Source organism: Gadus chalcogrammus, chromosome 7 (genome assembly GCF_026213295.1).
Source record: "Gadus chalcogrammus isolate NIFS_2021 chromosome 7, NIFS_Gcha_1.0, whole genome shotgun sequence".
NCBI classification, from domain to species: Eukaryota; Metazoa; Chordata; class Actinopteri; order Gadiformes; family Gadidae; genus Gadus; species Gadus chalcogrammus.
Window position 1 is genome coordinate 2,595,164 of NC_079418.1, and position 26,056 is coordinate 2,621,219.

General features: G+C 43.1%; 4 protein-coding genes across 4 annotated transcripts; 2 read left to right on the forward strand and 2 right to left on the reverse strand.

Annotated features, from left to right (window-relative positions):
• The first annotated feature begins 19 nt into the window (after nt 1-19).
• On the forward strand, nt 20-10,789 carry LOC130385713 (uncharacterized). Its single transcript, XM_056594375.1, has 8 exons — nt 20-5,674; nt 6,365-6,959; nt 7,081-7,157; nt 7,300-7,489; nt 7,660-7,781; nt 7,876-8,104; nt 8,192-8,338; nt 8,413-10,789. Exons 2-8 carry the CDS (start codon nt 6,386-6,388, stop codon nt 8,661-8,663), a joined length of 1,590 nt encoding a protein of 529 aa, XP_056450350.1. The 5' UTR covers nt 20-5,674; nt 6,365-6,385; the 3' UTR covers nt 8,664-10,789.
• On the reverse strand, nt 9,403-10,571 carry LOC130385716 (P2X purinoceptor 7-like). The gene is made up of 2 exons (XM_056594378.1): nt 10,002-10,571; nt 9,403-9,846 (listed from the first exon to the last, which is right to left on the reverse strand). Exons 1-2 carry the CDS (start codon nt 10,427-10,429, stop codon nt 9,666-9,668), a joined length of 609 nt encoding a protein of 202 aa, XP_056450353.1. The 5' UTR covers nt 10,430-10,571; the 3' UTR covers nt 9,403-9,665.
• A 4,829-nt stretch (nt 10,790-15,618) lies between the features above and the next one.
• On the reverse strand, nt 15,619-17,927 carry LOC130385450 (uncharacterized). The gene is made up of 2 exons (XM_056593952.1): nt 16,643-17,927; nt 15,619-16,429 (listed from the first exon to the last, which is right to left on the reverse strand). The coding sequence occupies exon 1, from the start codon at nt 17,925-17,927 to the stop codon at nt 17,028-17,030; it is 900 nt and encodes a 299-aa protein (XP_056449927.1). The 3' UTR covers nt 15,619-16,429; nt 16,643-17,027.
• Nucleotides 17,928-20,854: 2,927 nt separating this feature from the next.
• Nucleotides 20,855-25,211, forward strand: LOC130385451 (translation initiation factor IF-2-like). Its single transcript, XM_056593953.1, has 8 exons — nt 20,855-22,112; nt 22,236-23,417; nt 23,535-23,587; nt 23,717-24,099; nt 24,198-24,287; nt 24,402-24,486; nt 24,839-25,112; nt 25,196-25,211. Exons 2-8 carry the CDS (start codon nt 23,365-23,367, stop codon nt 25,209-25,211), a joined length of 954 nt encoding a protein of 317 aa, XP_056449928.1. The 5' UTR covers nt 20,855-22,112; nt 22,236-23,364.
• Nucleotides 25,212-26,056: the final 845 nt, after the last annotated feature.

A 26,056-nucleotide genomic window follows, 5' to 3' on the forward strand; every position in this document is an offset into this window, starting at 1 on the left:
CCACAGATGGCAGCACCTTTAGACAGGTGAGGATGGCGGAGCCATCGAGTCACACCGGCCACGCCCACTTCACAATTGTGAAATGTGCCCCTATTGCATGTTAAATAGAGTGTTCCTAGAAGAGAGAGGACTGATGGGGAGGCTGACCACTGCATTCCTAAAAAAAAAAAGGGAAGACCTTAAGCAGAAATACAAGGTTGGTCTGTTTTCACATCATTCTTTACGTCCTTGTCAGCTTTACAGATTCTCTGAGCAGTCATTTCTATATAGCACTTGAACTGGAAAATAGAAAAGTATTAATAACCATTTTTTTCTTCATGAAATTGATCATAACCAAAACTATTTTTAGTTCCGTGGGATGAGCACAGAATCTCCACTAAGTTAATCTAATATATTATTGAAGATATTTAAAGGACAATTCCGGTATTTTGAACATTGAGCCCCCTTTCTGGTTTGTTTATGATGAAATAGAGTGGGTGACACCGAAATTTTAACTATTAGTCCTTTCTCGGGTATTTGGCTCATTTTGAATCGCTCCTGCCTGCTTCACAATGGTTTTCTGTGTGCATACACAAACCTGTCATCCCAGCAACCCTAAACGTTCGTTTTCGAAAATGTGCAAGTAACCGAGTGGTTAGTGGCATTTGTGAAGTTTAAAAAAAAAATATCGCCGCAATATATGGTTTATATCCGTGTTAGTTGCTAATTGGAACTATTTTTTCAGATACCTCACAACCGCATATAAACTTCCGCTCGCTGTGTAACCAGCTGGGTAACCATGGTTACACAGCTGGTTACACAGTTCGACCACATGTTGACGACAATATTCCAGAGGAAGAAGAAGCATAATAATAATATATATATAGGTCTATATGTATATATATATATATATAACTAATATAATATATAATTATATATAATAAGAAGAAGAAGAAGACGTTCAACTTCATTTTCTGTCGAGTTCAAAACCAAGGCATCAGCTGTGGTTACCGTGCAGTCGATTATGGGAAGAATTTGTGCGGTCAGAAACTGCGGGAAGATCTCTAGAAAAAGGAGTTGTCATCGGCTTCCTCTCAACACACCTAAAAGTCATAGAGTCAGAAAGTTGTGGCTTTCATTCCTCGGGTTCGACATAAACACCCCAGTAAATGTACTTCGGGAAGCCGACCATCGCGTTTGCGCCTTTCACTTTCGGCCTGAGGACTACCTGAAATCAACAAGTCATCGAAAGAAGTGTCCGAAGAGACTGCATCTGAAAACGGCAGCTGTACCTACGCTTTGTGGACCAACGCTAGACGAAGAAGACCTCGGGGTAAGCTAGACATCATGTACAACGTTATGTTTATGATTAGTTTAGGTTGAACATCTGACTCGAACTGAAGGTTACACGGACCAAAACAGCGAGTTCGTTGTTGCTGCTTGATGTTTTTGACGATGATTCTGAAGTTAGTCTATAGGCCTACTAGTATTTTGACCTAGAATAGCGTTTTTAAAATGTTTTTTGATCGTAACGTCTCCTAAAGAGAGCTGATGGGGTATCCACAGAGGTTAGATCAGACATGGGCATCATACGGCCGTGATTTTGGCCGTGATATATAATATATAGATATCTATAGCCCATATTATATATCTTATATTATTATATACTCAGGCGACCATGCATAACATAATCGCTTGAACAACCGTTCAAATGGCAGTCTGAGCCATAACCATACTTGCCAACCTTGAGACTTCGAAAATAGGGAGAATTCCCAAACTAAAGCGCGGGGTCTGGGGGTCCTCCCCCAGGAAATTTCCAGCTTTAAAGACATTGTTTCCCGCATTCTGGTGACTTTAAAATAATAAAACAAACTAAAAAATAAGTAAATTGAAACCTCAATTTTATGTTGAATACTTTCATTTAATTTACATTTCATGTCATTACATTTCATTTCATATTATTATTGCATATTATTACATTTCATATTATTACATATCAATAGATTTAATTTCCCTAACCCTAAACAAAACTACAAAGTACTACATCATGTAAACTGCTACATGTACGTCAATGCTTATTGTAGTTGAAAGTGCAATGCTTTGCAGCCTGTAACACCTTCCTTGAGGGAACGTAGGTGTGGGCCTGTCCTGGAAAATTTAGTTTGCAGGACAGGAGTGAGCAGAGGGTGGAGTTGTCCATCCTCATCCTGTTTTCTGTGACTATTTTTCTGACCATGCTGAACACCCTTTCTGAAGAGGCATTGCTGTGCGGAATGCACAGCAATGCCTTCATCAATTTACTCAGATTCCTGAACCTAGCATCTTTTCCCATGATGGCCCAAAACCTGTCAATTCTTGCTTCCTCAGGAAGTTCTGCCCTGTCAACCACCTGGTACTCTACAACTTCTTCCCTGAGGCTAGCCATGTCCAAGCTGAGCTGTGGCAGTCCTTTCCCTAGCTCTATCACTGCAAATACAAACATTTTTACACAACTGAACTGGATATTTATTTTTCTGTAAAAAACCTCTGCAAGCAATTATGAATTTATTTGTTATTATTTATATGATTACCATACCTGATTTTGGGGCAAACTGATGCCTTGACGCTGGGTCAAGCGCTGTCAGGTTCTGGAGCATGATGTTGTCCAGGGGAAATGCTGACATCATCTTGGTGGTAACAGCTACAAAGAAGTCTCTCACTGCCCTATGACACATGAACAGATGCAATTACAACCAATGTATGATGGTATTTCAGCTTTTTCTTCATGGGGTTTACTTATTTGAATTACACATTAAAGCTTACTTAAGAAGCTCTGGGACTGAAGAGGAAAGCTCATCAATGTTGTCCTCCAAGAACATTTGTGCTTCCTCTCCAAGACAGAGGTCATCATTTTCCAACTGGAGGCTTGTGTCCTTGAAACTGATGTCCTTCAGTGGGACATCAGCGATAAGGTGAGCGGGGAGAAATCTTCCAAGCCACCTTCTTACCAGGTTGGTCATCTCCTTGTGAAGCTTGTGTATCATCACCCCTTCAGCCTACAAATACGTAATCAATTCCTCAGTTAATAACATGATTCTGAATATCACATCCTTTAAGTTATCTACAATTCTTACTAGCAATATGTAGATTAACTGGTGATAAGAGTCAACACGTATCTCATGATTAGAGCTGCCTACAATTAGGTCAAATATCAATGTCAAAACATGCATCAGTGTTTCCCAAAGCCCCAAATGACTTGCACTGCTCACAAACCAAATATATTCAGTTTACACTCAGGAGTATAGAAACCATTTCCATTTCCATTACTTATGCCAATACATTGGTTATCAAAATAGTTGGTGATTAACTGAATAATCAATTCTTATGAGACTCACCTGAAATGCAACATTGAAATCAGCCAGTGGTTTCAACGCTTGGGAGAGGAAAAGGAAGAAGAACTTGGTCTTCTTGCTGGCTAAATGCCCTGCCAGCATCTTAACCTTGCCAGGCTTTTCCACTTCCTCATGACTCTCGAAATACGCTTGCAGCGCATTCCACTGATTCAGGACTCGCTTGATGCAGGTCAGCAGGCTGAGCCACCTTGTTGCACAGTACCTTAGCAGCTTCAAATTTTCTGAGTCTGTGAACTCCACAAACTCTTTATATATTTCACATCGTTTGGCACTAAAGTTGAGGTCAAATAAAGGAAAAAAATAGGAGAATGGTTAAAAAGTCTTATCTAAGGAGACCAAAATTACATCCAATATCGGTCTAACTGTACCACAGAGACAACACAACACCCTCATTAGTAAGTGCAATGTGCTGATATGGATTTTCTTACCTGATGTCAAAATGAGCATATATGCTGCTCAGGACCTCTTCAATTGGCTGGCGGAGAGCTTTAACTCCACACCCTGTTGCCAGCTGCACCAGATGACATATACAGCCAACGTCGATAAGGCCTGGTTGAACTGCCTTAATCCTGCTGGCCACAGAATTGTGCCTCCCCTTCATGACACTGGCGTTGTCACTATTGAAAGCCACCACTTTTTGCCATTCAATGTTTCTCTCGCTAAAAATCAAAACACAAACTTACAAGTCAGTGGTCAACCTTTAAAGAGTATTGTCATTTATATGGACAGTAGGGATTTTTTATTTATTTACCTTAGCACTGTTTCCAGGGACCTGAACAGGTTCTCTGCAGTGCCTATATTACACACTGGCATGTGCAGGAACCTAGTAACTACCTCTCCAGTCTGTTCGTCAAAAACTCTGGCCAACATAACAAATTCCTTCTCAGCGCTCCTGGTTGTGCCCTCATCACACAGTAGACCAAAGGGGTTTTGGCACAGACGTGAGACTTCATTGTCTAGTTCTGGGGCAATGGCACCTGTTAAGTAAAAATACAGTTTTTCAAACTCTTACCATCACTGCAAATGGGCTGTGAAATTAGCCTATCCCATGTACGCATAGTAAATAGAAAGCTTGGAACATTATCCTTACATGGATTGTTTTTATCATTTTCATTACGAAAAAATAATTTTTTATATGTTTCTAAGGGTATGTTAATGGCTTACCTTTCACTATCTGTGTGGCTTTGGTCCTCCCACAGGCATACTTCTTTGCCACATCCGAGTCAGGAAACATGTCCCTTACTGACTTATTTATTTCGTCAGTAAAGCTCAGAGGAATATTATTCTTTGCCACCAACATTGCCATTTTGGTTTCGGCATAAATGACTGCATCTGGTCTCCCTTTCCCCAGCCAACCAACGATGCTTGGCTGAGACTGTGAAGCAGCTACTGCCTTCTTGTGTTTGTCTGTATTGGCATGGTGCTTTACATCTGTCCGACCGCCGTGCTCCACGGAAAAATCGACCCGGCAAACTTTACAAAGGGCATGGCCAGTACCTTTAAAACTTGTAGTGAGAAAACCAAACTCAGATTTCCATTCTTCATTGAATTTACAAATGTATTTTTTTCTTTTCGGCTCCATTGTCTCGTCTTCGTTCTTTGTTGTCTTTTTAAATACTCGGTTTATACTACTATACTATACTTTAAATACTCGGTTTATACTACTATACTATACTTTAAATACTCGGTTTATACTACTATACTATACTTTAAATACTCGGTTTATACTTATACTACTACTAATACTGAGGTTTATTCACGAGTGCGGGTAGAATAACACAAGAAATAATACCAGGAGTACTACGAGTAGTGTCAGAGAGACGTCTCTGATTGGTCGAGCCCGCTGTTACCGCGGAGCGGTGGCAAACGTCTCCATGGTAACAGCGGGCTCACTCAACCAATATCCTTTTCCGAACAACAGGTTGTTGTGATGATAACGAAAGTGGGGAGAAACAGGGAGACATGAAATCTTGTCAGAAATCAGGAGAATTGCGGGAGATTTTTTACCGCGGGAGGAAAACGGGAGAGGATAGTGAATATCGGGAGTCTCCCGGGAAAATCGGGAGGGTTGGCAAGTATGGCCATAACAACAATATTTGTGTCAGTAATGTTGATGAGATGTTGTGTTTTGCAACTTGTTGCAGGCTGTTGGCGGTGTGGTGGACCAGCCTTCTACCTCCAGCATATCCTTGGTCCTCACCAGTCCACAGCCACGGCCTCACCAATCCAATAAATCCCCAAGGAAGTCCTTATCTGGCAGTTACCTTGCTTTCCCTGTGATCAGGGAGAGGCTCTCACTATCTGTAAGTTATATTGTTACTATATTGTTACCTTACTTGTGGTGATACAATGTTTATTAGGTGAGTGCTGCATGCAGCGCTCAACTATTGTATCTTCTTTCTTTCTTTCTTTCTTTCTTTCTTTCTTTCTTTCTTTCTTTCTTTCTTTCTTTCTTTCTTTCTTTCTTCTCTACAAACTGGGACCTATCTCCTTCCTCAATTTTTCACCTAGAGACTCCATTCAAATTTTAAAATATTCAGAATAGCTTGGAATCGCGCGCTTCTTTTCAGATTTTTTTAATATTTTCGGACGTTCAGCAGTGTTGCCAGATTGGGCAGTTTGTCCTGACAGATTGGGACACACACACACACACACACACACACACACACACACACACACACACACACACACACTTATTTTACATTTCTGCATTTTTAGCAATGCTTTGCGCTTTTCATTCAGCTGTCACTCTATTTGTTTTCAACCATTTCCATTTTCTCAAATGTTTACATTGTTTACTCCATTTAGACTTTTGAACTTTTGTTCAAACCCCATCACTTGATTTAAGACATACGTTTCTTTATGTCTTAATCTATGTGGCTTTATTAAAACATATTTTCAACCTCACTTTGCACTACAGCATTTTCTGCAGGAAATGCATTTTCTAGTTATCACTATAATTGTAAGTATTCCTTTGCTTCACTTTTCAACAGCCAGATGATTGTGAAACTGAGATGCTTCAAATGGACACAAGCATTTCCTCAGTCATTGAGGATGACCCAAAATACATGAGCTTCAGCCTCAGTCAACAGTCAAGTTCAAGTGAAACCTCCAGTTCAAGTGCCTCAGAAGAGCAAGGGGAGTGGGATGAAAGAAAATGGATTGTGAACGAGTCTAGCATCATGCAACTGTTTAGAACATGCCATATATGTGCCGCACAAATCACTGATAAAAAAGTGACAACTACAGGCAGCCAACTAAAGATTGAATGGACATGTTTGAACAATCATCATGGCAAGTGGGCATCATGTCCTGATGCAAGAGGAATGGCACAGAATAACTTGCTTGTTTCTGCTGCTACGCTTTTCTCTGGAACAACTTTCACTGAAGTACACGAGTGGGCCAGCATCCTAAACTTGCAACTCTTGAAGAAATCCCAGTACTACTCCATCCAATCCGACTACCTTATTCCAGTAGTACACTTTGCATACAAGGATCATCATGAGAATCTCATTAGGCGACTTATTAGACAAAAGGCTGAAGGCGAGTCCATAGAGCTGTGTGGAGATGCCAGGTCTGACTCACCAGGTGAGTGTGTTTTTTTTCTTTGATACAATAACATGGAGGTATGGATTGTAAGACTGTTGGAAATGTTTTCCTCTGGATAGTAAGGAGGACTCACATGTTGTCACGCTATTACATTCTACAGGCTACAGCTGCAAGTATTCCACCTATTCGTTTCAGCTTCTATCCAGTAATGAGATCATTCACTTTCAACTACTACAGGTAAAACTAAAATGCTGCTTGTCCGATTTGTGAAACTATACTCTGGGTGACAGAGTATAGATAAAGCATTATTCAGTGGGTGTATTGTATTAGTTTTTTTGCTATTGCTAATTCATTCATTTCTATTCTCTTTCGTCAATAGGTAACGGAAGCTAGCAGTTCAGTTGCCATGGAGTCCCAAGGCTGTAGGAGGGGCCTCAACCATCTCATTTTCAATGAAGGAGTAGATATAGACCTCATCACTACAGACCGGGCCACATCAGTTCGGAAAATAATGAGGGAGGAATTCCAGAATGTTCACCATGAATTTGATCCTTGGCATGTATCAAAAGGTAAATAGTTGTATCAAAACAATGTAAATTGTGATTGACTCAATGACTCATCAAATCATAACCTGATAGACCTTCCATGTATCAAGACCACATATCTTGTACTGTGAAGGAGAACCTTCACATTTGGCTCACCCACATTTGTGGTAATGTGTTTCATTACCATTACACAGGCATAAAGAAAAAACTGGTAGCACTCGCCAACAAAAAGGAAAATCAGGTCCTGCAGGGCTGGATTCGGGCGATCCTCAATCACTTTTGGTTCTCATGCTCATCTTGTGGTGAGAGTGCTGAGGTAATAACCCCAATGCATAAAGAATGTATAAAGATTGCACTGAAATCCAGTCAGAAGATTATCAAATAGTCTTGAAATGTAATATATTCTGTAGGAACTGAAGCGACGGTGGACCTCAGTCCTCCACCACATCTGTGGGGAGCACACATGGGAGCAAGATGGAAGAAAGTGGGCATGCCCTCACCCTGCTCTCAACCCAGATCAGCAAAGGACAAAGCGATGGCTCCAGCCAGAGTCTCAAGTCTTCAAGTCTTTACGGAATATTGTTGAAGTTAAAAGACTGCTGAAAGACCTTGAGCAGATGACTCGCTTCAAACATACAGGTATATAGCATTATGAAACAGATCTATGCAACTTTTCAACCTATGTAGTCACTCTCTCAATGTCTAATGAAACACTTTAATTTACAGGATCTTTGGAGGTGTACCACAACGTTATGCTAAAATATCTGCCGAAACGACTGCATTTTCGGTACGACACCATGGTAGCCCGAACACAGCTAGCCATCCTGGACAACAATTACAATGTTGGCCGACAGCAGACAGAGACTTCAGAAGGTATTGAGATTTCATAAGTAAGCCCCTAAATGTGTTTGTCACAACTTGGCTAAGAAATAATGTTCTCTGTGTAGGACTTCCAAGATACAGTATGGTGTTCCCAAAACAGAGCAAGGAATGGGTAGCCAAGAAGATCTATGAGCCTACTAGTCAGTACTTCACACAACACCTTGTGAAACTCGTGTTGGAGAGAAGGGAGGAAAGAACACCGGAAGACATTCCACATGTCCAGCGGCCTGCAAACATTGCAACTAAGGAGAGACCCCCCAAGGAAGATTTAATCAGGAAACATCAATCCAGATTCCCTCGCCACACTGATGTTTGAAAAACCAAGGATCCAGATTGTAAATTTGTTTATATGTCAGAATCAGAATCACTTTTATTACCCCTTATTGTACAGTAGGCTACACAAGAGCAAAATTATTAGGCTTGGTTCCTCAGCATACACATAGCTGCAAGAAAAAAATATAAAATAAGTTTAAAAATAAATAAGTATAAAAATAAATAAGTAGCAGCATTAATAATAATAAAGTAATGAGGTATAATAAAGAGTGAAGTGTAGGGTGTTCAAGTGGTAGTGTTGTAAATGTGTTTGTAAATACAGTCGGCCTATGTCTACCTTTACCCATTAGGAAAACATGTTTAGGCCTACAGACACTAGTGCACTTTCTAAATAAAACCAACGATTTTAGAACAAAAGTTTTTTTTATTGAGAAGAAATTAAAAAGTAAACGCAATGCAGTTAGGTAGGAACAGAAGGTAGGAACAGAAGGGTAAGATATTAGATTAGATTAGGCTTTATTGATCCTTTTGGGATGACTTCCCTCAAGGAAATTGATTGTCCAGTAGTTTACAGAAAGAAACACAACACAATATTAAATTATATACAATATAAGATAAACAATACACTCTTAGATAACTATAAAAAGTAAAATAAAAAGTAAACAGTAAACAATAATAATATAAGATAAACAATAAACTCTTAACTAACTAACTATAAAAAGTAAACAATAAACTCTTAGCTAATATAGAAAGTAGAGATAATAATAGAAGTAAAACAGGATTCAAGTAAAATAAAAGATAAATGTAGAGAACTGTATAGAGGATTAATATAAATATAAATAAATAAATGTAAACATAAATAAACATATATACATATACACATGCATATACATATACACACATACACATATATACATACATACACATACATACACACATACGGCATTGTGGATAAATATATCATATATGAAATGACGGATATACATATACATATAGATAGATTGGAATAAGAAGAATAAAAAAAAGAAGAATAAAAAAAATGATTTCAGAATAATTCCTCTATTTCACAGGGTTTAAACCCAGCATACTGTCCAGTGGGGGATGGGAACGCATCCCTAACAGCCCACACCACGCAACTGGGTAATGCAAGGCGATTTCCTCGTCCCAGTGGTTGACCTTTGAGGGCCCACTCCAGAATGACTCGATAAGCCACAAGTCGGTATTGACTGAGGGTAACAAAACATGGATAGAGCAAAGACTGGGTCAGTAACTACTAGTAATGAGACGGTGGCACCGTTTTCAAAAACATTATAGTCGAGCTACATGCGAATTATACAAATTGGCATCTGAATATGAAATACATTACATCAATGTAGCTTACCTATCTGACAGTTGGCCATTCGGTCCTTCGGGTGTGGGGCGTTTCTTCCAGTTAATTTTAGGGACCCAGAAGAAAGTATCCAGCACGGTTTTATTTAGGAGATGGCGCACTTCATTTAGAGAGATGCAGGGCGACACAGTCTCGTCGACCGAGACATTGAGGTTGGCCATACCAGCTGTGACGACAAGGTCCCACTCCGTGCAGCACCTACTTTCGTGCTCCGTCGGCATCTGCCTGCACTTCCCACAGGCACACCACCAATTTCCCGCGATCCTGGGGACCGCTTCAGCCGGAGCTTCAGGCGCCTCCGTAGCCCTAGCCTCCATCTCACGTAGCTCCTCTTGGGTGTATTCTGGTTCATACCGATATCCTCTGCCGTCAAACTCAAAATCGAGTGCGTCCTCCAGAAGCCACCTTTCATATTCCATTTTCAATGATTTTCCCTAATCCGAGGTGCTCAAGTCACGGTACAAGACTTCAAACCAACGTAAACAGCCCACCTTTCCGGTTCGGCGGAGTAATATCAACGAGCAGTAATGAGTCTTCCAACTGAAATCAACTGGCGATAAACGTGCAATAAAACACGACAGAAACCATATATTCCGCCGATATTTTTTTTTTAAACTTCACAAATGCCACTAACCACTCGGTTACTTGCACATTTTCGAAAACGAACGTTTAGGGTTGCTGGGATGACAGGTTGGTGTATGCACACCGACAACCATTGTGAAGCAGGCAGGAGCGATTCAAAATGAGCCAAATACCCGAGAAAGGACTAATAGTTCAAATTTCGGTGTCACCCACTCTATTTCAGCCTAAACAAACCAGAAAGGGGGCTCAATGTTCAAAATACCGGAATTGTCCTTTAAGAAATTTGTACAACATAGGGTTTCAGAGCTTTTCAAGCTGTGTGTTTCCTTGTTGTTGTTCTTCTTACTACATAGGATCTTAAGAACCCTCCGACTGGAGTAAGCACAGAGGGGGGTCAGACCACTGCCGCGTCCTGGAAATGGTTTGAGCACATGCACGAGGCAATTGACCTTTCGCAAAAGCCCCGCCCCCCTTAGTTACCGTTGCTAGCCCGACAAGCTTCTTGACGCCGACGGAGTGTCAACACAGTGTCATGTCGGGGAAAAATATAGCGGTGCGTGTCAGTGACTCTTTTTGGAGCAATACTTGTGCGATATCCTCCAGATCGAGGCAAAAGGGGTTACAGTATGCGGTGGAGGGATACATTAAAAACATTAAAATAAACAAATAAGGGGACACTACGACTGTCGAGGCGAAAGCGTACCGGTCAATGGCAAAATCGGAGAAACCCCATGATCTCTACCTCACATGCAACGAGCACAGCCTTTTGGACCAGTTATGCTCTTGCACTGCCGGGTAAGTTCAGGACACTTGTATACTTCAGGAGGATGTTGACTGAAATATTTAAATTAGTTAGATAGCTAGTCAACATCCTTTCAACTATCCTTTCTAGCAAGAAGCAACGTCATCAGAGTCTAGCTTGTTACAATATGTTGTTACAACATGGATGTAAGGTTACATGTCAAGGCACTCTAATATTGCAGTAACTAGCTAGTAACATTATTGTCATAAGGCTGGTTGACATAAGCAATTCATAGTCACTGCAAATAGCATTTCCAAAACAAACACCTAATGCTACTTCTGGCTTAAATCAGTTCACCAGGTTTTTGCTCTCACATTGTGGGCCTTATGTACACCCTGGACCTGTGCCGTGCCAGACATAATGACATCTCCTCCAAACGCCAGCCTCAGCAGTGGCACAAAGCCAGGGGTAAAAAAATAACTGGACAACCTGTGAGCAGTGTGGTGGTAGCCAAGGCCAAAGTCAACCGCAAGCGGAAACCCATCATGTCCAGCTATATCCACAATGAGTAAGTATTTTACTTTCCATGTACTCTACAGCAACACCATCAGTCACACTGTTCTGAACATATTCCTGTGTACTGTGTAACATGATAGACAATAATACTCACCTCTGAATGTATTTGTTAAAGGAAAGAGTTAGGGACAGCAGTGTAACTATGGTCTACTGAGGGAGATGTCAGATGCACCTATAAGCTACATTGCTGATGAAACTGCACCTGAGGTAGAAGTTGGAGGCAGGAAGTATGCAGTGGGGTGCGGTCTAAGCCACCAGGTGAGATTTTATTAAAGTTTCATTAAAATTTGACATTTACAAATTCTAAATTGTGCTTACAATGTAAAAAAAGGAAAATTGGGCTGACATATTATATACACCTACACATAAAAACATGAAACAAGGATTTCTAGCACCTTCCACAGCTCAGGCTGACAAAATGCCCCACAGTGGTGAGTAAAAATAACAGGTTAAAGCAGTAATAATGTCATGTAGTAATACTTTGTATTTGTTGCCATGTGATGCTACGACTCTCCCAGACTGTCCCTTACTTAAGTATGTGTGGCTGGAAGTTTGAAAGCATGCTCACCACATACCAGATGTGATTTATAATCCCTAACCTTGTATTAGGAATTTTGTCTGACACCATCTTGAACTTTTTTATTTTACCGATGGCCCTCTCTACGTGCACCCTGTGCTTTGCAATGCGCTTTGTCACCAGCACATCTCCAGCGGGCATTTGCCTCTTAAATCAAAAACGGTGGCAGGTTTAACTGCAGTCCGACTGCTCGCATCTCTTCCTCGATCAAGAAGCCCTTATCAGCCATTATGCCATCCCCTCTTTGCAAATAGCCACTCTCTATAAGTTGCTCTAGTAACGGGATGATACCACATTGCCTGACCATCTCCTTATCGGACATGGATCCTGTGAAGAGGGCAGATGAAAAAATCACAGCACCACGGGGGTCACAGGCAACTAGCGATTTTAGGGTGTTTGTGCTTTTGTAGTTTGAAAAGCTCTGGCTTTGCAACACCAGTGACGTTGGCCTTTCGATTTTCAGCTCTGTACAATCTAATATTGCAAATGTGGATGGGTAGTCTGCTTTTTAGGTTTCTGGCATGTTTTGTGCAATGACATCTCTGTGAGGCCAAATTGGTAATTCACCTAATACGTCAAACATATAATGAATCCAGGAATTGAAAATAGTACTTGCTGTTTGCGTGGTTATATTAAATCTAAAGGCAAGGTTCTTTAGGTCTTCGTTGTTGCGGAGTTTCATTAAAACAAACAGCAACTGGCTACGGAGGGGCATCTCAGCAACTTGCCAATCATTGCGCTTGTAGTTTAAGGGCACATTTATTTGAGTGGTGTGTGGATCATTTGGGATGCCAAATATTGTGCACAGTTGGTTGAATCGATCATATGTAAACCCACTACTGTATTCCAACATTTTAGAGATTTCACTGCTTTCAAGTAGTTCAGGTGTTAGAGTTTTCTTTTTAAGTGTGCTAATTTGTGCTTTCAGCCTTTCTATTTCAGTTTCCTTTAAAGACAATTTCAATTTCATGTTGTTGTTTTCTTCTTCTAATTTCTTCTCCTTTTCAGTGCTCTGCTCCTCCTCAGGCTCCCTTTCTAGCTGGCATCCAGGAAGTGGGGGTTGCTCAGTACTCTCTGTAATGAAAAAATGTTTGCATGTTATTGATAATCCTTTATCTTTGTCCCTTTTTTAAAGCTGCCACTTGTTTGCCAAGTTGGAGAGTCTTCTGTTGATCCTGGAGTAACTCCTGTCAGCCAACCAGATGACCTGCCCAACTTTCCTCTGCCATCCCAACCCACCAGCTTCTGCACAGTTCTGAGTGAAAGTGCCATGCGTTGTTACACAGAACTGAAAATGTCTTTGCCTGATTCTATAGCTCTGGAACAGGAAACCAGGGAACAGAGCACAAACAACTTGTGTTTCCATGCAAGGTCTGCCCGAATAACATCAACCTCTTTTAAAAGAATCTGCTCTAGGAGAGCTGACCATGAAAAACTTGCTACAAGCTTAAAGGGACACTGTGTAACATCTGGTGGTACAATTGTATATTGCATTCAAACTAATAGTGCTCGCTTGTCCAAAAACTACGGTGGGCAGTATGTGCCAAGAAGCTGTGATATGACACCTACTAGGCTACCTCATCGAGTCATTCGAGTGATGATGAGGTTCGTGGACAACTGGACAAATTAGATGGACAAATCAGATCAGGTTTATTGACCAAGCATTCTTACAGACAAGGAACTTGACTCCAGCAGTTGTGGACTTTCCAACATGACAAATAACTATACAGATGATAAATAACAGTAGGTCATTTAATGTCAGATTGCATAAAATGTCAGATAACATAAAAGTTGACATAGCCTTTGGTAGTCTTGGAGTTACCGATAATCAAAACAATAATTCCCATAATGCGTGCGGCTGAGCACGCATCCTAATCAACGCATTGTAATCCGTTGATTTCAACAATGTAACAGTATTCTAAATACCAACAATTTACATTGTAACAAACGGAATCAAATCGAAATCAAATCAAATTTATTGTCATTTTGTCATCGAGGGTAGGAGCTGAAAGAAGCTGTTCAGTTTGTTTACGTCCACCCCGTCTCTGCTGCTTCCTCCTCCGGGCAGTTGCGGGCACGGTGTCACAGTGTCCGTTAGTATTCTGTGTTTGCGTAGTATGTCCAGATGCCAGCGAATGCCAGTGATGTTACTCGCTCTCAATGTCCTAATGTTCAATATTGTTTCCCTGTCATAAACTACGTTCGTAGGACGTCTCACACTCAAACATTCAATCTCAATCTCACAGATCTCAAGAGGGGCCGCTGCGACTGTACGCGCCGCCAGTTAGACGCCCTGGCAACGAGTTTACTTCCTCGTCTCCTATCCTGTTCCTAATTCCTCCTCTCGATCTTCTTTTCCTCCGTATTGTCTTCTTTATCAGAGTTGTTGGTATGAAATCCAGTTGTTCGGGTGATAAATCAACTGTCTGGCAAGCGAGTTGAAGCTCCAGAAGGTCCGCTCTAGCGTAAGTGCGTCTTGGTGGATTTGGATACGTGGTGACCCCAGCAGAGAATAAACCTCCATAACTTGATGAAGAATGGCTTTTGAATTCCTCCAACGCATTTGACAGTATCCAAGTCATAAGAATATTGTCACGATTTAAACTCGACAGAAATGTGAAAAAGTAAATTAAATATGTAATAAAGTAGCCTTTCAATGACGAGTCGCTCAAACATAGGAGCGCCCATCTCTTTGCCATGGAAAACCATGTTATACATGCTTACACATCGTCGTTTTTTTGGCGACGATGATTCCTTCTCCTGTGGCGTGGCATAACTATGGTCTTTCAAACAAATGCGGTGCATAATCAAATTTGCCGGTAAAACTCGTCTCGCTAAAATAAGCTCTGTTCCACCGTCACGCTGGCTCAGAGTGAAAACGCGTTTGCAATTCCTGTACGACGTAGTGCTTTTTGACCCTCTCGGCAGCTCATAGACCGGAAGAAAATGGAAGCCTCCATGAAGCTTACCCGTCCTATGTAACCATATTGATATTAATATTAATTATTCTTCGCTCAGGAGGATAAGTGAGATTTTTGGCAGAGATAATTTTACACCAATGAGGACTTATTTATGAATGAATATGTTGATTTGAGGTAATAAATTACTCAAAATATTACATAGTGTCCCTTTAAAGAGTGCCGCATCATTACAAACTAAGGCCATGAAAAGAGGTGTAGAACAAGAGCCCATAGCAGCAACACAGTACACGAAGCTCACAGGTAATCTAGTGTATCCATGTGGTTTTGTTGTAAATCCTGATGCCCCACACCTTGGTACTTCACCTGACCGTAAGGTGATAGAGAGAGGAGGGAGTGAAAGCCCAAGCTATGGGCTTTTAGAAATTAAGTGCCCATCCAAGAACAGCTTTACAGAGTGTCCTTACCTTTGCAAGCAGGCAGATGGACGCTATAAACTAAAAGAGTGTCATGCCCATCATTATCAAATAATGGGGCAGCTTGAGCTCACGGGTATGTCATGGTGTGATTTTTTTGTTAAATGTGAGGAAGATTACCACCTAGAAAGAATACAATTTGATGTTGCAAAATGGGAAGAGATGAAGAGCAAGCTTGATGCATTTTTCTTTGACTACTATGTTACATACCAGTGAGATAAATCCGTGATCGTCTTACTGTATGTATGTATGGACTCTTATTTTGTTCTCTTGTTTCTTTGTTCTTCTTGTTTGTTTTGACCTCTGAACAGAGAATGAAAGTGCCAATAAAGGAACTTATTCACTGTCTGAAACATCTTGCTGCCTATTCTATCATTCAACACAATACAGAGGTAATGGGATTGGGCAGGCTATTCCACTCCTGTTACGCCAGTATTAACTTGAAAAAGGCTTATCACTCACCACTGTCAACAATATACTGTTGAGTCTCGTCTGCATCATCAGTGCTGGAGGTGGAGCCAGAGGCATCCTGCACACTTAATCTGCATCTGTATAGATTTTTGGGACATGAATTTACAGTACTTTGTTTCTATTATATTGTATATCATCATCATTAACCTTTATTTAACCAGCGAGTCAATAACATGTTCTTATTTACAGTAACAGTAACGTTAGGCTATATGACATGTACTAACAGGTTAAATATAGAGTTATATACTGCACTTCAAATCAAATATTATTGACATGTAATTTAGGCTTACCGTTTTTGGGGTGGCTTTCGACAGCCTCCGAGCTGCTCCCTAGTCTGGTTCGACACTTGTACAGCAAGTACAGGGTCGGGATACTCAGGGGTAGGCTGTCCATTCACAAAATGCTACATGAAAGATGAAAACAAAATAAGTTTAAATTGCCTGTTGGGACGCTATGTTCAACTTTGATGTAAACTGACGAAACATAACGTTACGTAACGCTAGGGCTAGCTAAGCTTAGAGGGTAACGTTCTGGCAATGATATACTAGTAATAGGGGTGCAACCGATCACAAATCTCACGGTTCGGGTCACGGTTTTTGAGTCACGGGTCGGATAATTTTCGGATCAACAACAACAATAAAGATAACAAGACTGCTGATAAAAAAAAAAAAATGATCAGCCGATCCGCGGATCACTTGCGTCCCGAACCGTGAGGGTTGATCCGTACGGATCACGGGAAATCCGTCCTGCCTCCCGTCCTGGATCCTCTTCCTCTGCTGCTCCAGCCTCGCCGTCCTCAGGGTCCTCAGGGTCCAGCACGTCTTCCCGGCTCAGGCAAATATTGTGTAGTATGGTGCAGCAGAGGATGACCTCCGGGACGAACAGGACGTCCACCTCCAGCGCCTTCAGAAATATGGCTCTCCACCTGGTCTTCAGGATCCCAAAGGCCCGCTCCACCACTACTCGGGCCTTTGTCAGCCAGCTGTTGTAGGCTGCCTGCAGCTGGCTCCTGAGAGGCTGACGGTAGGGGGTCATCAGGGTCATGGGGTAGGACAGGCAGGGGTACCCCCCATCCCCGATGAGGCAGTACCCTGGTGGAGGGTACTGCTTCTCTAGGTACAGGGGGCTGTTCTTCAGTACCCTCGAATCATGCACTGACCCGGTGTACCCCACACACACATCGATAAACATTGCTGTGTGGTCAACCACAGCCTGAAGCTGAACCGAATAGAAAAGCTTGCGTTTCAGGTAGCAGTCGGCATCCTGTGAAGGGGGCTTCACTCTGACGTGGCAGCCGTCAATGCTCCCCACCACCCTGTTGAAGGCCGCCGACCCTGCCATGCGTGCAAATCCTGCGCCCACAGTCACCAACTCCTCCTCTGTGGGATGCTGGACCGTTTGCGCGAACAGGGAGGCAATCTTCGCACTGGTGGTGTGGACGGCACGGTGGACGGATGTTCTGGGCATATCAAAGGCCCTGGAGACGACACGGTACGATGTACCACTGGCCAACCAGAACAGGAAGACCAGGCAGGCGATCTCCGGATCCCAGCCGTGGTCTGCGTCGCTCCCCATGGCTTCCATAAGGGCGTTAAAAGACCCCCTTGATAAGCGGAAGTCAACCCGCAGGTCACTCTGGCCATCAAAATACAGCTTGAGAATCGGCACTGTATGATTGAGCTGACAATACCGCCTGGGGTTGGGAGGCTGTAAGAGAAAGTGGACATTAATTCATTGATTATTATTTGTTTATTATTGAAGTTTGTTATTGAATTCTCTATTATTTATCGTTAATAAAATCAGTCATTTTTAAGTTGATGTGTTGTCTTTTGCATTGAACTCCAATTAGGTTACTATTGGAACTGTTGTGTACAGTAAATACTGCTAATATGTTAGCAGTATTTACTGTATACTGGGCATGACAATTATACTAGGCATGACAATCAAAGCCTCTTTGAAGTTGTCTCTTATGTATTTCCAGACAGTAACCTGGGTATGTAAAACGTTTGCATTTTTAATTCAAGAATGAAGGCTCCACATGGTAAGAACTTTTAAGAAAGTAGAGACAGCATTGGTAGTACTAGTACACTAAACTTGTAGACTAAACTTGATCATTGATATCATAATATGATGACTACAACCCCCACTATAACTTATATGACAGGTCTAATGCTGCTGTTGTATGGGCTACGTTGGTAGACAAAAAAAAAGAAGCATACATGACATTTAAATAACACCTGCCCTAGCATTGTCTGTCTCTGTCAGGAGGAGGAGGTAACGTCGAAGACGTTGGCGCATTCTCCACATTTGCTACATTCACGGACCCATATTGCAGGATTGCACAACTAAACAAAATATGTTTTAACACATCAGGTACTTTATTTCACACTTCAAAGCGGGATGTTTTTGGCGGGTGACAAGCGGCAGCTGTCGCGATCGTCATTTCCGGTAAGTGCACCACGGAGTACTCGATTTGGAACAGCGCTCGCATCTGAAAAATTAACGTACTCAGTGAGTACAGATAGTATACTTCCTTTAAGTATACTCATGGAAGTACGGGTATTGGAACACGGCACTGGTTAAATACCTAGTAGGCGTGGCCTATGTGATGTATTTACCTCGGCTTCCTCACCTGTCTAAAGGTGCTGCCTTCTGTGGATGGAGTAGCTATTGCAGCCTTCAGTAAGGTCCTGCTCCCCTTGTGGCTATGTACAGTATTTACGGCTTATATGTTCGGTCCTGCTTCCTAGTGGCTATGTGAGGGTAATACAGCTTGTGTGTTTGAATCTGCTTCCTAGAGGCTATGTGGGGGCAGCTTATGTTCTTAAAATACGCAAAAGTATGGTTAAAGGTTAGGTATGGGATTTGCGAAATGACAGCAGATTTTGAAAACACACAACTCAAATGGTCCTACCCCCTCTCCTTCAACGCTGACTCTGACTCCACCCATTCCAAGTACATGGACGCGCAATCATGCACGAGCGAACACAGATGCTCGAGAGCGAGTCATTTGCTAGTTAGCTAGCTCCAGTAGCTACCGCAGGGTAACAACAAACAGAAGCTTGCTCTAAGTCACAAGGTTTGAGTACGTGCATGAAGGGGTTGCGCGCGGGGGAGGGGGACTGCAGTACGACCGTTTGATTGACGTACTTACTGTCCAATGCAACTCGGTGGCTCTGGAAATCATTGGCTGGAGTTTTTCGAGCCCTGCCCGTTCCACAGATGATTGACTTGTTTAATTTTCATGTCAGTACTTCTAACTCAGTGGCTGTAAGTGGGTTATGATAAGGATTTCAATTAATTTTGCAAAAATTGCCAAGAAAGCGAATTCCATACCCAACCTTTAAGGAAACCATGGGACCAAAGTAGTTTAGTGAGGCACACACTTAGAAAACATTAAAATTACTTCAAAAACAAAGATTAAAAAAAAGAAACTTACGACTCTTCTTCTTTATTGTTTGGCGGTGGCTCACCACGTCCCGCAGAATGTCGCTCTGGAGGGCTTTGTCTGCTGTATCTGCCCCATCTGCACCCCAGTGATTTTGCTTGTTCAGCGATGGAAGAGCTCCACATGCTTAATGAACCCCTTCATATTGCACATCATATTCTTAATGGTTGCCAGTTTGCTCTTTTCAGCACAAGTGGCCACCTGCAGAAAGAACAGTTATAAACAGTTGTAAACAAACATTACTTAGCATTGTCTTTGAGAATATATTTATTTTTAAATTGTAATCAATGGGGTGCTCCGAAGTAATGTTTTTACTCTTGCAACTTCTTCAGGTTAAAGAGGAACCTCATCCCCCTCTTGGCTGGTGCCCCCTTCTGCATGTATGTACAAAAACGTTGGGCATGGCTTCGCAGGGTCCTCCTTGTCCTTTTTCCCTGTCTTGCACCCCAGGGAAGCCCGCTGGTACATCAGCAGTGCATTTCCTGTATGGAAACATATCCCATTTAATGTTGAAACCAGAATCCCTGTACTGCAGTCCAAGGGGGCCTTCCAAGAACAAACACTATTTGCAATAAAAACAAAACAGATGCTAGTAATTACCGAGAGCAGTCTTCTTCAGCATGGGCGATCTCTGGGTATGCTTGAATTTTTTTCCAGGGCTGGGGCTGGCAAGGGTGGCTGAAGAGGAGCCCTGTGCTGTTCCGGTCCTGTTATACAGCTGCAGGGACACCGTGGCCTGCAGCTGACTAACTGATAACTCCAGCCCTTCCACTCTCTTCTCCAGTGCAGCGCATGACATTCAGGAGTAGACTGGATGGATAGGCATGGGGGCAGGTGTGGATGGGGAGGAAGCCAGGAATCCAGTGGCAACTGGTCCTAGAGGAGGTGGGGGAGGGGCCAATGGAGAGCGCTTGGGGGTTGAGCAGGGTTTGGTGCAGGCCAACGGAGAATGGTCCGACTGGGTCAACCATGGAGAAGGAGGTGCGGGAAAAGAAAATGTCTTGGGGGGTGAGTGGGATTGGGGGGAAGGCATTGCGGAAGAGGGAGACTGGAGTTCAGTTGGGGTGGCTGGATCTAAAAATAATGGGCGTGTCACTCTTAAATTTAGGACTCCTCACTTTTTTCACTAAGAGCAATTCACAAAGTATTTTAGGCCTAAAAGTAGCACCTAAGTCTAGGAGAGCTTAAAAGTCCTCAAGAGGACTCCTAACTCAGTAAGACCTATTCACAAAGAATCGTAAAATGCCTGCGAGACGAAATGTTAGGGTATTCAACTTGTTGTGGAGTTAATGGCGATGCAATAACATCCCAGACTAACAGGAATAATCCGATTAGTCCCGAAATAAAATGTTTGGCCACACTACGTTATTTAGCAACAGGGGAAATGCAACTTTGCAATGCCGACGATTTAAAATTATCGCAACCATCAGTCAGCCGTGCCATAAACTTTCCTTTGGACATTCAACAATTACACAGGATCAAAGCCAACTTCATGGCAATTGCAGGTATGCCCGGTGTGGTCGGTGCTATTGACGGGACGCACATAAAAATAATTGCGCCATCAAAAGACGAGGACGTGTTCGTCAATAGGAAGAAAATGCATTCCATCAACACGCAGGTTGTTTTTGATGCAAATGTTAACATAGCCTACTGGATGTTGTTGCAAAGTGGCCTGGATCTTCAGCTACCCATGATTCGCGCATTTTAATGGTGAGCGGTCTGAGGCAGCTTTTTGAGATGTACCAGTTGGGTGTCACTTGCTGGGTGACATGTGACTATCCATGCAAGACGTGGCTCTAGACACCCTCTGTCATGTCACGCAAAGTTTGTTAATTCTGTTGAGCCAAGTTAAAATCACTCATGTCTTGTCATTCACTTTCTGTTTTATTTTGTAGTTCCCTTTTCCCTCTCGTTTCAGGCACTTGACTTTCTCAACTGTGATTGCCTCCCCGGTCTCTGATTCGTCTCACCTGTGTTCCCCTCCCTCATGTATAAATAGCCCTTGTTTTCCTTTGTCTAATGTCAGTTCGTCTTGCGTCCCCAGCGTATTGTCAAGCCTCAGGATTTGTTAGTTTTTGACACTTGCAGATACTACTGTATTTAACTGTGTTTTGTATACTCCTAAGCGAGCACCTTTTGGTTATAGTTTTGTGTCCTCCATGAGAGCGTTTTTTGTTACCTTTTTCTAGTAAAGCGTTTTTGGTTTAAACATACTGCCGTCTTCTGAGTTTTGCTTCTGAGTCCTTGTCCCTGAGTCAAGTCGTGACACCCTACCTCAATCCACAACCGAGAGCACAGTTAAAGTATAACATGTAAGTGATTACACCTATTATGCTTAGTCCTATGCTTAAAACACATCGTATTGGCTCTTTCACACCTTTTATTTGTTGAATCCATAATTATTATTGTTTACTGATTCCTTCCATAAATGCTAGAGCACACAAACATACACGAAATGTTGTGGAGAGAGGAATTGGGCAGATGAAACGTCGGTTTCATGTCCTCCATGGCGAAATACGCCTCACCCCAGAGAGGGCAAGCACAGTAATCACTGTATGTGCCATTCTACACAACCTCTGCAAGCGGAGGAACATTCCACAGCCAGACGATGATGATGATGGCGATCAACATGACAAGGAATTTGGCCGTGTGGAACCGAGTGGACAGGCATTTAGGGATCACTTTGAAAAACACATTTTAGGTAAACACCTTGGCACCAATCAGTCAACACTTGGGTAGTTCATAACAATTATTTTCTTTAAAATTGTACCTATTTTTATTGTTTGCTTTCTCTCTCTCTTGAACGTGCAGGCTACAACGTCATTATCGTGGTCTGCACAAAATTGTCATCATGTGTGTATTCTGCTAACTGCACTAACTACTTAATAGGAATTCATTTCTAGCCTAGGCTAGTTCCTTGTTTTTCGGTGATTCAGTGGCCTCGTCTGAACAACCAATCACTGACCGCTTCTAAACTCGTGCACGAGAATTGACGTAATCCATAGCAACGGCGCGTCACTCTTAGTTCACTCTTTGTGATTTATCCTTAGTAAGAGTGGGTCTCAGCGGCTTTGTGAATAACTTTTAAGAAAAAACTCCTACGTAAGATGTTTTAGCGCGAGTTAGGAGCACTCTTAGCGGTAAGATAAAATGCTTTGTGAATACGGCCCCTGATCTTTAATTCATTATAACAAATATACATTTGTTATCTAGTTTAGTTAAGCAATTACGTATTGAACTAATATCTCATGACTTTTACAGATGACAAAACCGAAGACTATTGGAGAATGTCCCATTTGCAGGAAAGTATTATCTTTTGTGGCAAAGCATCTCATCTCCTTTGCGTGGAGAAACACCTGAGGACTCATTCAGAGCTTCCCAAGGTAAACGTGGATCGGGAGATCAAGGCCCTCAAGCGCACTACAGCCATTAACCAGCTGGCGGCCTTGAGGGCCACTGATCCCCATCCACCCATGGTCAGCACACTCGACCAGCCAGTGGACCAGGCGCAGCAGTCTGACCCGGAGGCGGGAGTAAGCATGTGCAAGAAGCGCACTTGTGTCAATGCCCGCCTCCGGGTCCGTGAGCTCGAAAGGGAGCTGGCAGACCTCCGTACTGTGAGTGAAAGAAAAATACATGGCAATTATGCATTCTTTCCATGATCAATTTATTTCAATAACTCAATCATTACAGTGTCATTAATTTGCTGTCCTGTTCTGTTCTCTTGCCGTTAGTTTTTTCCCTGAGCAGAGGTTGGTCCAGCTCCAGGCCAAGCGCCGGCCTCGACGTGAGTGAATGAAAAATACATAGCACTTGTACATTCTTTCCGTGATCTATTTATTTCAATAAATTACATTACAGTGTCATTAATTTGCTGTCCTTTTTTCTCTTGCTGTTTGTTTTTTTCTCTCTGCAGAGGCAGCCCCAATACCGGCCCCGGAGGAGGAGGAGGAGGAGCCTTTGTCCCTGGAGGAGGAGGAGCCTTCGACCCCGGAGGAGGAAGCCCCGGCCACAGCCACGGAGGAGGAGGAAGCCCCGGCCCCGGGCACAGCCAATGAGGATGAGGAAGCTCCGGCCCCGGCCGGAGCCACAGCCACGGAGGAGGAGGATGCCCCGGCCCCGGCCACAGCCACAGCCACGGCCACGGAGGAGGACGAAGCCCCGGCCACGGCCACGGAGGAGGAGGAAGCCCCGGCCACGGAGGAGGACGAAGCCACAGCCACGGCCACGGAGGAGGAGCAGGAGAAGCAACAAACCCTGAAAGCGGTCAAGCGCAAACTACCATTTGGCACTCTTGGGGTGAGAAGATAATTGATTAGTGTAATACATAATCATTTTGCCCAAGGCCAAAGTATGTAACTTAATCATGTCTTGTTATTGTTTTTCTCTCTACCCAGAAAAAAAGCAAGCTTCAAAAAAAATCTGCTGCTGCTAAGGAGGAGGAGGAGGAAGAGAAGGATGGAGGAGGAGGAGGCACCAGGGATGTGGTGAGTGGGATGGATTAGTTCATCAATAATTTTACAAATCTTTACCAAGTGTAGAACCAATGAGGAAATGCGGTCATGCAAAAGTGGTGTTAATTATGTTTGTTTTTCGCGCAGTCGGCCTCACGGGTGTTCATGTCCCTCCTCAAAGGGAAGAGCAGGGGCTCAACCTTGAGGAACATAAAGTTTGGGACCTCCATGGGTAAGAAATAACACATTGTGTATTTGTGCAGGTGTGTCAAGTGTTTTCACGCTACATTCCTCATCATGTGTTGCATCTTTACAGACACTTACCTTGAGGAGTATGGCAAATACCTCTTCTGCCCGGAAGGGACAAAGAAGATGAAAGAGAATGGTGTGTCGAAGGCCAGCCGAGCAAAGGTGTTCCTCAAATTCTTGACGCTCAGCTGGCCTTCCATCAAATATTGGACTTGGGAATTCCTTTTTAATGTCCCCCTCATAAAGACATAAGTAGTTAATTTTTGATGATGATAATGATGAAGTAGTACTCAAAACATATGACTGAGACTAATTACAGCCTGGTCTTTCTACAGCTACCCTGCTGAGAGCGGCTGGCCTGGCCCCGACCACACTCGTTTTGTATGTGGGCCAGGCCATCTCCTTCATGGAGTACTTCCGCGATACCCCGGCTAAATATTCCCGGGTGACCAACGGCCAGCTGGTCATGGTCACCCGGGAGTTGAGAAAACTGATGAAAGACCTCAACAGGAACGTCCTTGGCCACCAGTCCCTGGTGAAACAGGGCAAACAGTTGAGACTGGTGGCCAAGGAGGACCTGGCCAAGTGCCAGCTCCTGGCCAAGGAAAAGTCTCTCTCTCTCTCTCTCTCTCTCTCTCTCTCTCTCTCACTCTCACTCTCATTGAGCGGAAGGTGCGTGATTTTCGGAGCAGAGCGGAGCGTGTGTGAGAGCGATATTGAGAAGTTTATGTGAACTTTTTTCATTGGTTTTTTTCGGTAAATGTTGTATATATGGTTGGGTGAAGGTTTTGCGAGTTGTTTGGTGGTTTTTGGTGCTACTTTGGGGTGTTTTTTCGCGATCAACCAGCGGCCGCTGGTCGGTGCGCCGAGAATATGGCGGCGTTCGAGGGGCTCAGCCGCAAGCATGGTTTCAAGATCTCCACCACCTTCCCGTGTTCAGTGGAGGACTGCAGTCATGGAGTGGCAGACGTTGTCGGGCACAGCAGCATCAAGTCCGCGGCCCGGATGAACGGAGGGGTCGTTATTTTTGTGGACAGCGTGGCCAAGGCATACCAAGTGGTAGAATCTGGGATCGTTGTGAATGATTTGTTTGTGTCCGTGTCTCCGCTTACAACGCCGGCAGCGAGGATTACTATTTCTAACATCCCTCCGTTCATCGGCGACGAGGTTCTGGTTCGGGAACTATCGAGGCACGGGAAAATAGTGTCTCCAATCAGGAAGCTGCCGTCAGGCTGCAAGTCTCCCCTGCTGCGGCATGTAGTGTCGCATAGACGGCAAGTGCACATGATTCTGAACAAGAAGGACAGTGAACTGAGTTTAGTTTTTCAATTAAGGGTGGATGATTTTGACTATGCTGTGTTTGTAAATTCTGGAACTCTGAAGTGTTTTGCCTGCGGGAAAGAAGAGCATTTAGTCAGAGCTTGCCCGGAAATAGCCCCCAAAAATCGGCCTGGGCCTAGTGAGGCGCCAGCAGGCCCCTCCAAAGATGTGGAAGCTGCAAAACAGCAGGCTGCAAGCATTGAGATCACAGAAGAAAATGTTGTAACTACAAA

Excerpts from the sequence above, each read along its gene's own strand:
- LOC130385713 (XM_056594375.1), top strand. The coding sequence starts at position 6,386 with ATGCTTCAAATGGACACAAGCATTTCCTCAGTCATTGAGGATGACCCA. Across the intron at positions 7,490-7,659 it reads TCCTTGGCATGTATCAAAAG|GCATAAAGAAAAAACTGGTA; the intron begins GTAAATAGTTGT and ends ACCATTACACAG. Across the intron at positions 8,339-8,412 it reads GCAGACAGAGACTTCAGAAG|GACTTCCAAGATACAGTATG; the intron begins GTATTGAGATTT and ends TTCTCTGTGTAG.
- LOC130385716 (XM_056594378.1), bottom strand. The coding sequence starts at position 10,429 with ATGGAATATGAAAGGTGGCTTCTGGAGGACGCACTCGATTTTGAGTTT. Across the intron at positions 9,847-10,001 it reads AATGGCCAACTGTCAGATAG|TCAATACCGACTTGTGGCTT; the intron begins GTAAGCTACATT and ends TGTTACCCTCAG.
- LOC130385450 (XM_056593952.1), bottom strand. The coding sequence starts at position 17,927 with ATGGGGAGCGACGCAGACCACGGCTGGGATCCGGAGATCGCCTGCCTG.
- LOC130385451 (XM_056593953.1), top strand. The coding sequence starts at position 23,365 with ATGCCCGCCTCCGGGTCCGTGAGCTCGAAAGGGAGCTGGCAGACCTCC. Across the intron at positions 23,418-23,534 it reads AGCTGGCAGACCTCCGTACT|TTTTTTCCCTGAGCAGAGGT; the intron begins GTGAGTGAAAGA and ends TCTTGCCGTTAG. Across the intron at positions 24,100-24,197 it reads TACCATTTGGCACTCTTGGG|AAAAAAAGCAAGCTTCAAAA; the intron begins GTGAGAAGATAA and ends CTCTCTACCCAG.